Source organism: Narcine bancroftii, unplaced genomic scaffold, assembly GCF_036971445.1.
Source record: "Narcine bancroftii isolate sNarBan1 unplaced genomic scaffold, sNarBan1.hap1 Scaffold_216, whole genome shotgun sequence".
Classification (NCBI taxonomy): domain Eukaryota; kingdom Metazoa; phylum Chordata; class Chondrichthyes; order Torpediniformes; family Narcinidae; genus Narcine; species Narcine bancroftii.
In genome coordinates, this window is record NW_027211951.1 from 67,930 (window position 1) to 80,666 (window position 12,737).

Here is a 12,737-nt window from a genome sequence, read left to right on the forward strand (position 1 = left end):
GTGTGACAGCAGGAGAGGGCTTTTCCAGGTAGTTCCTACCTAATAAAGAGTTAACAAAGAGATTTGTGTGCACTGTGCTTGATTGTATCAGGAGCGATGGAGACCAGAACCACAGAAACAATGCGCACAATTTAAATCACGACAGAATTAAAATCCTGCTTAACTCTAAAGCCTGTCTTCAATCTATTTAATTGATTCATCGCTAAAGCTTGTTAATGTGTTGCAGCAGTAGAATATCATCTATACAATGGGCGATTGACACCTCTGGGGGAACTTGAATGGGTGTAAATAGCGGGAGATTAAATGTGGCGGATACTGGGACTATGGAATATGTTTTGTCTCAATTCCCAATTAAATGCAAATTGCTTTTGTCCGTCAGAATTTAGAATACAACACACATGCAGTATATACGAGTGCACGCTATACAAAAATATTTTTACACAATTTATGATTTTTTGCTTGATATGTATGTGCACATTATAGGAGTGATAGCAGATGCAATCACAGTCCATTTGAAGAGTAGTGGTATCAGTGGACAGAGTCAACATGGTTTTGTGAAGGGAAAATCATGTTTGATGGATCTAAGAGTTTTTTTGTGGATATAACCAGTAGAGTGGATAGGGGGGAATCAGTGGATGTGGCATATCTGGACTTTAGTAAGGCATTTGATAAGGTTCCGCACAGAAGACTAGTGTACAAACTTAAAAAGCATGGTATAGGGGGTATGGTATTAAGGTGGATAGAGAATTGGTTGATGGACAGGAAGCAAAGAGTAGGTATAAATGGGATATTTTTGGAATGGCAGCCAATGACTAGTGGGGTACTGCAGGGCTCCGTGCTGGGGCCACAGTTGTTTACAATATATATCAACGACTTAGATGTGGGAATAGATAGCAATATCTCAAAATTTGCAGAAAGGCTGGGTTGAGGATGTTAGGAGGGTGCAGAGTGATTTGGACAAGTTAGGTGAGTGGGCCAAGACGTGGCAGATGCAATATAATGTGGATAACTGCGAGGTTATCCACTTTGGAGGTAAGAACAGGAAAGAGGACTATTATATAAATAGTATCTGATTAGGAAAAGGGGAGTTGCAGAGAGGCTTAGGTGTTGCGGTGCATCAGTCGTTGAAAGTGGACATGCAGGTGCAGCAGGTGGTGAGGAAGGCGAATGCTATGTCGGCATTCATAGCGAGAGGATTTGAGTCCAGGAGTAGGGAGATCCTGCTACAGCTGTACAGGGGTGAGACCACATCTGGAGTACTGTGTGGAAGTTTGGTCTCCTTATCTGAGGAAGGACATCCTCACCATGGAGGGGGTGCAGAGAAGATTCACTAGACTGATACCAGGGATGGAAGGACCTGCATATAAAGAAAGGCTGGATATACTAGGCTTGTATTCTCTGGAATTTAGAAGATTGAAGGGGGGATCTTTTAGAAACATAAAATTCTTAAGGACTTAGATAGACTAGACATAGGTAGGTTGTTTCCAATGCTGGGAAAAACTAGAACCAGGGGTCACAGTTTAAGGATAAGGGGAGAGTTTTTAGGACTGAGATGAGGAAAGATTTCTTCTCTCAGAGGATGGTGGATCCGTGGAATTCTTTGCAACATGAAGTAGCTGAGGCCAGTTCCTTGTCAATATTTAAGAGTAGGTTAGATTTAACCCTTGTGGCTAAGGGGATCAAGGGCTATGGGGAGAAGGCAAGAACCGAGTACTGATCAGCCATGATCATATTGAATGGTGGTGTAGGCTTGAAGGGCCAAATGGCCTACTCCTGCACCTATTTTTCTATGTTTCTAATCACATACCACCTATGGCATAGGGATTACTTAAGGTGGTACGTGAGTGGAAAGAAAAAAGTTTGAAAACCATTGGTATAGAGGAAGGAGGACAGGGTTCTTGATGAATTTTGTGCTGAAGGGTTTAGTGGGTGGCACAAAAGTGCTGGAGAAACTCAGCAGGTCCAGCTGCATTCATAGTAAGTAAGGCAACCAGAGTTTTGGGCCTGTACCCTTTGTTGGGAATCTGGAAAAAAGGTAGGTGCCTGAATAAAAAAGTGGGGGTATGGGGGAGGGGGAAGTGGAGAGGATAGGAGGAAGGGGGAGGAGCGCAAAGTTTAGTGGGTCTTAGTGATGTCCGTGATGGCAACGTGCTCCAGGGATATTCCAGAATTTTGTTCTGAATCAATGCATTGAATGGCCAGAATGTAATTGTGAAAACCCAGTACATAAGGACAACAGCAGAGGTAGATGTGGTGATAAACCTGCAGGGGGTGACCTGTGTACCTGCAGGAAGTGCATTGGAGGACAAGACAACATCTGGCCAGCTGTCAATCAACCGAACTGAATGGACCAAGCCCCACCCAGTCAGCTGGCAATCACCCTCCGGGATATAAGCTAGATCTGGCTCCTCGAGGTCAGTTTCAGAGCCAGCACAGCCACTCTCACGGCCAGCTCTGTGGAAATTTGTGTGGAATTAAGCCTGGTGGAACAGACTTTATGTTTTGTGTCTGCTTTTCTGCTCGATATCACATCACAGTAGATTCAGGCAAAAGTAAAGGGGAATAGCTGCAATCTTGGGTTGAGTCTCCTGGTCTTGTAGTTCAATTTTTCTTAAAAGTATGGAAGGTGATTTGGGAGAACGTGGAAGAGAGGATCAGGGTGATGGTGGCATGGATTCAATTTGAAGCACAAGGACCCCCAAGGGGCACGTGGGTTATGTGGTGGATGACATCAAAATGATCAGGCGAATATTCAATATCGCAAATCATCAATCACAACTGTCCCTGGAAGAAAAATATTAGCTGGGATCTATTTGTAACAAGTCAGCCCTGGAAGCAGTCAGCCCAGAGAAAGACACACTGGCATGATTGAAGTGCCTCACAGTGTCGTTACCAGGGAGGGAAAGATAGACCAAAAGTGTGGAGAAGACACAGCAGGACAGTGGGCGACTGGAAAGAAAAAAAGTGGGCAAACATTTTGCTGTGTTAACTTTCTAAGAACAAAAGACTGAAAACTGCTTAACTCCGAAACTCTTCAGGTGACTTTCCTTACTGAGAAACATCCTGTTGCTTTTGTATCCCACTATCTTTTGTTTCAGCATCTGCCAACATTTCGTCCTACCTTGATGAAGGGCTTAAGCCCGATACGTTGATTTTGTATCTTTATCTTTGACCTGCTGAGTTTCTTCAGCATTGTGTTTTTACTCCAATCACAGCGCCTGCAGACTTTCACGTTTTACTCCTGTCTGCTGCAAAACTTGGTGAAATCTCTTTGAGAGATGCCTACCCTGAAGAAGTTCTCCTTTACTCTCTGAGGGGAGTTTGGTGGGATTCTCTCTCACTGCTCCCCATCGGTAATTTCTGCTGCTCTTGAGCTTCTCCCCCTGCTCCTCCTCCTCACCATTTTGTTTGGGCAACTGCCTACATTTTGCTTACGCCTTGATAAAGAGCTGAAGCCCGAAACGTTTGTAATATATCTTTATCTTTGAACATAAAGTACACTGTTTGACCTGCTGAGTTTTTCCAGCCTTGTGTGTTTTTACTTCTATCTTTGTATTTATATTGATTTATATGCTATTCTTAATCCTGACATCATAAACTGCAGTTAAAATTAAATCAGAATTAAACCATATGGAAGCTGGGATATTTTTGCACATTAAACATTAGTATCCATTACATGCATATGTTCTTTCTCAACTACTGGTTTAAGGAATGTTTGACAACAGGTCCATAAAATGCCTTGGCTCGGGTTACCATGTTTTCGGCACTGAGTTATTGCAAGCTGCTAGTGTGGGCATGTCTGAAGATGATTGGTACTATCGACAGCCTTGATGGATGCGACGTCCATTGGGATTTTGTGCACAAGGAATAAGATGACCTTGAGCTAAACTGGCTGTGCGAATACTGTGGAACTAACCAAAGTTATGTACAGAATGAAAGGCAGGTCAGGAAATGCATGTTCGGTGGGCAAGTGAAGACAGAAACTATTAGCGGCTCATATTTTAACAGTGTCACAAAAATAATGAGAAAAGCCCTTAAATACAAATCCATTTCATTAAAATAATTCAGGAAAGGAACTCTACCGCCTTTACCTGGTTCAGTCAAGGTTCAACAATTAATTCACCTCAGAAATTGTCCAGTAAGCCATTCAGTTCAGCTATTTGTGAATAAATAATAAAAAAAAACATTTACTGTAAATAAGTAAAAACACAAGACTGGAAAAACTCAGCAGGTCAAACAGTGTACTTTATAGAGCAAAGATAAAGATACATAATCGGCATTTCGGGCTAAATTTTTCCAGCCTTATGTTTTTACTTCAGCCATAATATATGCAGACTTTTGTATTTTACTTCTGTCTACTGTAAATAAATAATCACGGCACTCTTGAGGCACAAACACTAGCTTCTTTTCCACCGGCACCTTGTCCCAGGAATTAATCAGTTAAGGGTTCAGTGGAAAAGGAAAGCAATCAGCATCAAATGATGTCAAACCAGTGGAAAAAGGTCAACTTCCATCCATTCCATTCCATTCAAAAGAAAACTCTCCAATCCCCGGGGACGAGTGGAAAAGCAGTCAGTGTCTCAGTTAAAAGGTGGCCCAATTGTAACAGCACAAACGGCTTCCTACCCCGGGATGCTGCACAGCCAATTAGCTGGGATGCCAGTGGAAAAAGGGCTACGGTTTACATAATGCACAGCATAAGTTTCACAGAGCGCAAAGAAGGGAGGAACTCACTGGATCTGGCGGTGTCTGTGGAACACAATAGACTGTCGACGTTTTGGGTACCATCAGGAATAGCAAGAACTGGACGGAAGCCTGAGTAAAAGGGCTGGGGAGAATGGGGGAGGAGGACTGGCTGGCAGGAGGTAGGTGAAAGTAACCCTAAAAGAAAGGTTGCCAGGAGGTGATGGAAGAAGGACAGGAATGGGGTGGGGGCTGGAGGGAAGGCAGATGGGGAGGGGAAAGAGTAGGCAAAGAGAAGGAGCAATGGGGACAGAGAAATAAAGAAAGCCCGGGGAGGAAGGGGAAGAAATATAAAAATGGGTGGGCTATCGGAAAGAGAAGAAGTCAATATTGATGTCATCTGGTTGAAGACTGCCATGACAGAAGATAAGACACTATTCCTCCTATTTACATGTGGTTAATTCACACAGTTGTAACTGTAATACTGGATTCATAAGAGTGCAGCGTAGTATTGCAATACTGAAACGTGATGTGCAGCTCACCGGCAAAAAAAAAGTGGAAAATAAGTAGGTAAAAAATTCAGAAGTTTAAATTGGTGTGCCCTAGCAGTTAGTTCACTAATCACACACCATGCTATCTCAAGCAACCAGAAAATTCACTTATTTGGCATCTAACAATCCCTACGGGTGTCAGATACCAGAGGTTTTACTGTATCTTTATGGGAATGCTGATGTTGCATTGTATCAAATTGTCAGCATCTTTATGGCAGTGAAGGACACAGATTTGGGTCTGTATCCATTCCTCCCTCCCCATTTTGGCCCTAACTGCCCGCCCATCCAAGCTCCCGACGGTCCGACCTTGGATCCTTGCCTCGGCCGCCTGCTCACCTGAGCTTCTGACCCCCAAACGTGTTCTTACCATCAGGCCCCGGCCATCCAAGCTCCCGACGCCTTGAATGACACAGGTACTTGCTGCGGTCAAAAGTAGTACCCCTGTAAAAGTGGAACCCTTCCACCCCCCCCAAATTTGACCCAAAACTTTGGTTCCCAAAACTTGCCTATTTCATATGGTAATTATGATATTCAGTCCCACACTATATGAAATATAAGGTGTGATCTGTTTCAGCTACATCTGATAAAATATGTTCAGCTTTCAAAGGGAATAGTTTGTAGATGAATCTTTTCTGATAATAGTTTCCTGTGACTGTAACATAGCATTGGTTTGAAGGATGAATATTCAGGCAGTCAAACAGCTGGGTGTGAAGAAAATGGATCCACTCTACTACAACTGTGGCTGATGGAGTACACTATTCCAGACTATCAAATTACAAGGACGTTTCCATCAGTTGGGTTCTTCTATCATACTGCTGTCACGATTCCTCTTTACAATTATTGTCATATGGAAATGTCAAGGACATGCGTCGCTGCCTCTTTCTTCACATCCAGCCTGTTGGTTCCACTGTGTGGCACTTAGGATCACCCGTGCAGCCGCTGCAAAAGAATGGCGTCAATGCAGAACATTGACTTAACGGCAATATTCACTGCCTCTAGTTTTAAAAAGAAAATAGCCACTAACAACGTCACTCAGCAAGCAAGAGATTTGTCAGCCTCAACTAAAAAAGTAAAATCATTTGTTTTCTTTGAGGTGGAAATCCTTGATGCCAAGAACAAAGAGCAACTCTGCTTCCTGGACAAGGTGAGAGCCTAACCAGTTCAAGTTGTGCCTTCGGTACAATTGTAGCCAAGGAGCTCTTACACTGCTGGGTTTGCATTTTATTTAATGAAGTATCTAACTCGTGGTTTTAATAGTTAAGCAGCATTTAAGGAGGATCTAGATAAGCCTTATGTTGGATGTAAAATTGGTAATTAATTGGGAGGGTAGCTTTGAAGTGACTTTACTAACACGTGTGAGATGAATTGAAGAATCCCTGCTCAGGATGGTCACTTTTGTCAAGGACTTTGTTGCAAGGCGGTGGAATTCACATTAGGCTGCCTAGGATTCGAATGTCACATTAAATAATCATGCCCTTAGAGAAGGAAGAGAATGTTCCTGGGTCATGAGGGATGCTTTGGTCATAAAAATACAATTGCCAAAGGCAGCTTTCTTTCCGGTAAGCAATGTTACTGAGAGTATTTCATTCACCTCTAACTCAGGTTGAACCAAATGCAACAGTCGGAGAAATAAAATCCATGTTCCACAAAACATGTAAGTCTGACAATACTTCTTGGGTAAACTTTAATGAGAACGTGGATTTGGTTTTTAAATGAATGTAGCTATTTTTTGCTTTTAGTTTATTCTTTGCTTTTTGTTCTTTATTATGCCAAAATTCATGTTATTTTGCTTTGTCCGTCTTAGTGCAAAAGGAATTTTTGCCATATTAATGCTATATAATGAAACCTTCGTCTGAAATGGGAGGTTGTAAATCACTTCATGCAAATCCATTTTGCAGGGATGACAATTCCTGGATCTGGGTTATTTATTCCTCCACCATCTGCCCTCAAGGATAAATTTAACAATGTACCCAGTGACATCTGATACCCAGAAAATAAAAGCATAAAAATGAATGTAAACATGTAATGAGTTATGGGAGACATTTAAAGTCAAAGGTGGTTTGGATACAGATTCATTTCTGAGAAAGATGTGATCAAGGGAATTCAGAATTAAAGTTCTCTGGATGACCGGAGATTTGAAGATTAAGATGAAAGGGAAAAAGAGAGTTTAATGTGTGTCAGGCTCATATCAAAGAGGGGAGCCAAGCGTAAACATAGAATAGAATTAAAAGGGAAATATGAGGTTCAAAGAATGAATGAGAATAGATCAGTCGGTAACTTAAAAGGGAGCACAAAATACTTTGATCAAATTATATATATAGAATAAATGCTCATTAGTGGGCCTAAAGGAGTAGGTTAACTAAAAGTCTCCTAGGCAGAGAACTATTCTTTTTGAGAGCAATGTTAATACCCAAAACTTGGGAATGCAGGTTCTTTCAATCAATTCATTTCTCAACCTCTCTATCTTTTAAAGGAGTGGAGGTTTCACATTCTCCCCGTGACTCCCAAAGATGTATTATTTTCTACTGTAGCCTCCTCTCTCTCTCCCTCTCCCCACTGTGAGTGAGTGGTGAGTGGGGAGAGACAACGTGCTGCAGAGAAATAGGATGGGTGGGGTAAAATATTGAACATAGGAGTTGGGATGGTAGGGGGAAGTTGTATGACATTGGTGAGGTGAAATTTGGAGTATTTTGTGTGGTTTTGGTCACTTAATCACAGGAAGGATATCAATGAGACGGAAAGAGTGCAAAGGAGATTTACAAGGATGTTGCTAGAATTTGAGGAACTGAGTTAAGGGAAAGGTTAAACAGGTGAGGACTCTTTTCCTAGGAGCATAGAAGAATGAGGGGAGATTTGATAAAGTTATTTAAAATTATGATGGGTACAGATAGAGTAAATGCAAGTAGGCTTCTTCTTCTGAGGCTAGGAGAGAGATACACTAGAGAACATGGGTTAAGGGTGAAGGGAAAAAGTTTAAAGCAGAGGTTCTCAACCTTTTTCTTTCCACTCACATACTGCTTTAAGTAATCCCTATGCCATAAGTGCGCTGTGATGAGTAAAGGATTGCTTAAGGTGGTATGTGGGCGTACCTAATTGACTCGTTATGTGCACAGTTTCATAACTCCAAAGGAAATGGGCCAATGACAATTTTTCTCAAGCAAAATATTTCAGTAACAATTGGGTCTAGAGCAGTGATTCTCAACCTTCCCTTCCCACCCACATACCACCTTAAGCAGTCCCTTACTCATCACAGAGCACCAATGGCATAGAGATTGCTTAAAGTGGGATGTGAGTGGAGAGTCAAAGGTTGAGAACCACTAGTAAGGGGAACATTAAAGGGAACTTTTTAAACAGAGAGTGATGGGAGTGTAGAATGAGTTGCTAGCTGAATTGCTGAATCCAGACTCATTTCTGACAGTTAAGGAAAATTTGTACATGGTTGGGAAGGCTATGGAGGAATATGGTCAGGGTGTAAATTAGTGGCACTAGGCAGAAAAAGAGTTTGTCACAGACTAGAAGGGTTGAAAGGCCTGTTTCTGTGCTGTAGAGACTGATGGGCCAAATAGCTCTTTGCTTGAGTTGAAAGTAGATTGACAGACCTTTGATGTGGACAGGTACATGGAAGAAATTTAGAGCAGAGACGTTTGAAGCAATCTTTTCAAAAGAAACAATGAGGATGTATATTAAACAGCGCAAGTTTAAGGAAGATGGTTGAACAAAGCAACCAATGGTCCAGATGGAATGGTTCTGGCAGGAGACAGGGGAGACTGTGTAATTGATGAAGGAAGAGGGAGGTTCATTGAACTGGGTCCCCATAAGCACACAGATGTTCGACAGTTCGTATGGTTAATTGCCCTTCCAAAATTGGTCATATTTAAAGTTCTATGCAAGCACCCAGTGGCAGGTCATACTGAGGTTTTTAAAACAGGATACAGGATCTTAGTTTTTTATTAATAGCACATGGAGCAAGGAAGTTATGGCAGGCATTTCTAAATGACTGGTTGATGGGATCTGTGTTGAATTCATGCAAACACACTCGATGAAGGATATCAAAGCTTTAGAGAGGATGCAAATAATATGGACTAGAATGGAAATAGGGTGTGAGTCTTCAGTTGTTTGGAGAGACTTCAGAACAAGGATTGGTCCCTGATAACCAGGAAAGGAATTTTTAGTGGCAGGGAGAAGATGCCAGGTGTGCAATAGCCAAGGGATATAGATTTAATTAAATTAGCAAAGGTTACAGAGGAGTGGGATAGAAAGTTTTTTTTAAAACAAAGCAAGTTATATTTTCTGAAAATAGGTCAAAGCATCACTTTGGAAAGGGAATTGATGAAGTGTTTCCAAGAGGTGCAAAAAACAAAGAGATGCCACTAATTGGAGTAGTGTTATAAAGAAAGAACCAACTCAGGCACAATGTCACAACGGCCTTCCCTTTAGTTTCTCCTTCTGATGTCTGAAAGAGCAATTTCATAGAAAATTACTGCAAAGTACAGGCCTGTGAGCCCATGATGTTGTGCAAACCTATGTAAACCTGGTCCACAACAATCTGATCCAGTGGTTCTCAACCTTTTTCTTTCCACTCACATACCACTTTTAAGTATCCTTATGCCATCGGTGCTAAGGAATTGCTTAAGATAGTAATGTGAGTGGGAAGGGAAGGTTGAGAATCACGACTCTGGATACAATTGTTACTGAAATATTTTGCTTGAGAAAAATTGTCATTGGCCCATTTCCTTTGGAGTTATGAAACCGTGCACATAACGAGTCAATTAGGTACGATTAAAACAGAGGTTTTCAACCTTTTTCTTTCTACCCACATGCCACCTTAAGTAATCCCTTACTAACCACAGAGCACCTATGGCATGTAAGTGCAAATAAAAAGGTTGAGAACCATTGGACTAGACCATCTCTACGCAGAAAACCCTTGCTTATACTAACCATGGAAACTAAGGCAGGTAAACAGATGTGAGCTTGGGTGGGCACTTACATCATATCTCTGAAATAGAAACATCCAGGAGAATCCCACAAAATTACAGGGAGATCATTCAAATTCACCTGTCTTGAAGGAGAGAGAATGAGAGAAATTAATAGATTCAGGGAACTTTGAAATCATTTTCATATATACCTAAGCTTGAGACATATCAATATCAAGAATACCTGTGGGAGATTGAGTTTTCTCATTCCAGAACCTCTCCACTAAAAGGCCTTTACTTTTTTTATGACACTTTGCCATAACATAAATTCTCTTTTTGCATCTCTTTTGTTTTTAGACCCACAGTGGTATCCAGCAAGACAATCCATCAGGCTCGATCCCAGTAAGTATCACATAGCTATCAATTATCATTTTGGGCTTTATTGCATTTGAAGTTATCTAGTTCATGCAATGTAAGATGAGACATTATTAAGTTCACCAAAATACACTATAAAATCCGGAATTAATTATCGGTAACGATTTGGAGTATATTGGCTGAATATCTTTGCACAACAAACAATGATAACCTTGGAATGAATTAGAACCCCTAAGATTGCTTGACATCTGTTCCTTACTGCATACAATTTATGTAAATGTGTTTCAGGTGTATTAGGTGTGTTTAGATGTAGAGATTTTAAAAAATCTACTTTTTCACTCAAACATGAATCAAAAGGATGATTCTGGAAATGAAGGGATTATTATATGAGGAGCTTTTGATGGCTTTTGGCCTATACTCGTTGGAATTTAGGAAAATGGGGGGGGGGGAAGTGAGGGATCTCATTGAAACATTTAAAATGTTGATAGGGAAAGGTTGGTCGGATGGCCAAGGACAAGAGGGCACAACTTCATGACTGTAGGGCATGCTTAGAACAGAAAGCCGGAGGAATGTCTTTCTCCAGAGTGTGGTGAATTTCTGGAATTTGTTGCCACAGGTGGTTGTGGAGGCCAAGTCACTGAGTGTATTAAGACAGAGATTGATAGATTTTTGATTAGCCAGAACATCAAAGGATATGCGGAGAAGGCCAGGGAGTGGGGCTGTGTGGGAAAAATGGCGGGGCAGCCTCGATGGGCTCCTCTTTTTCATGGACCGCAGTCTGTAGAACCACACTGAAGTAAAGCATGTACAGGTTGAGGAAAGTCTTCACATCAGCAACTGCAGGAGTACTTGTCTACTCCTGCCTGTCCGTTAGTTAGTTTTTGGGGATATGCAATAGTAAAGTTTAAAGAACATGCAGGAAGAGGCCCTTTGGCCCACAATGCCTGCACTGAACATGATGCCCAAATTAAACTAAATCTCTCCTTCCTGCACATGAACCCTATCCCTCCATTCTCTGCATATCCTTGTGTCTATAAAAAGGGAGCTGAGGGACATGTCTAAATATTAGAGGGCAATGGGAAGGAGAGCAGAACTACTTGCAATGTTCTTTAGTGGAGCCAGCACCAGCTCCATGGGCTGTGTAATTTTACCTGTTCCAACTCTGGAGATTCCGATTATAGGAATTGTGGGTACTGTGATATTCTCCGACACCGTTGAGAAGCTGGAGGAACTCAGCAGGTCAGGCAGCATCCATGAGTAGAAATGGCCAGTGTTTCTCAAGAGAAAATCAAGATTATTTTAATTGTCATGCAATAAAACGAAATTGCATTTAGTCTGCCATAAGACAAAGATTCAGTATCACCAGAAATTGCCCAACACCCTTTAAAGTCCAAACTGTCAGCAACCCAAGCTCCAGATCCGACATGATCAGAAAGCCTTCTGCATTCGAGGCCCCTCTCCCATCCTCGGCACCCTCTTGCATCCTGGTTCCGACACCTTCAGCCAGTCTCCAGCAGCCCACAGCTTTGAGCGAGTCCTTTCACTGTCAGGACCCTTGATCGAGTGCTAGAGATGCTCATTTATTTTCAGATTTCCTGCTGCCAGGGTTTGTTGACGGTCCCAACTTGAAGTCAATGCAACTTCATTATTACTGGCACTCATTTGACTTCACCGAGCCAAGTGGATAATTTGTCTTCCTTTGACAAATTCATGGAGGATGAAGGGATTGAATGTGGTGCCAGACTAACTTACAAATAATACACACTGATTATCTGCCTTCATAGTTCTGGAATTTCAGAAATGCTCCCAGCTGAAAGAATCTGCTCGTGAAGGCATGTTCAGCATCCTGTGGATGTGGCTGTGTGATTCCGATCACAGGGCTTAATACCGAGTGACAGTTCAATCTATCATCCACTGTGCACTGTGCATATCACAATAAGCTGCTGTGCCAGTATTATTGCAGTCTGCGAACTCAGCGCCCCACTCCCTAAAAGAAGTAACTCCTTTTTTTGCAGCCTCACATCCTCCCAGAGCTCTTTTATTCATTTTTCAGGATCTAGACATGGCCCGGTTTATGGCCCATTCCCATTTGCCCTTGAGAAGGAGGTGGGGAGTTGCCATCTTGAACCCAAGATGCTGTTGGGATAGGGGAGGTTCACACTTCCAGAACGAGATGTGTTGCTGGTGTCAAGGTGGCACTGACGCTTGTATGGAC

At 41.9% G+C, this 12,737-nt stretch overlaps 1 protein-coding gene across 1 annotated transcript in view; it reads left to right on the forward strand.

Moving 5' to 3' along the window:
* The first annotated feature begins 6,139 nt into the window (after positions 1-6,139).
* LOC138750647 (very-long-chain enoyl-CoA reductase-like) overlaps positions 6,140-12,737 on the forward strand; it is a 49,494-nt gene continuing 42,896 nt past the window's right edge. The window contains exons 1-3 of the mRNA XM_069912749.1: positions 6,140-6,378; positions 6,837-6,888; positions 10,505-10,549. Coding sequence (XP_069768850.1) covers positions 6,184-6,378; positions 6,837-6,888; positions 10,505-10,549 — 292 coding nt within the window. The 5' untranslated portion in view covers positions 6,140-6,183. The remainder of the gene's footprint in view (positions 6,379-6,836; positions 6,889-10,504; positions 10,550-12,737) is intronic.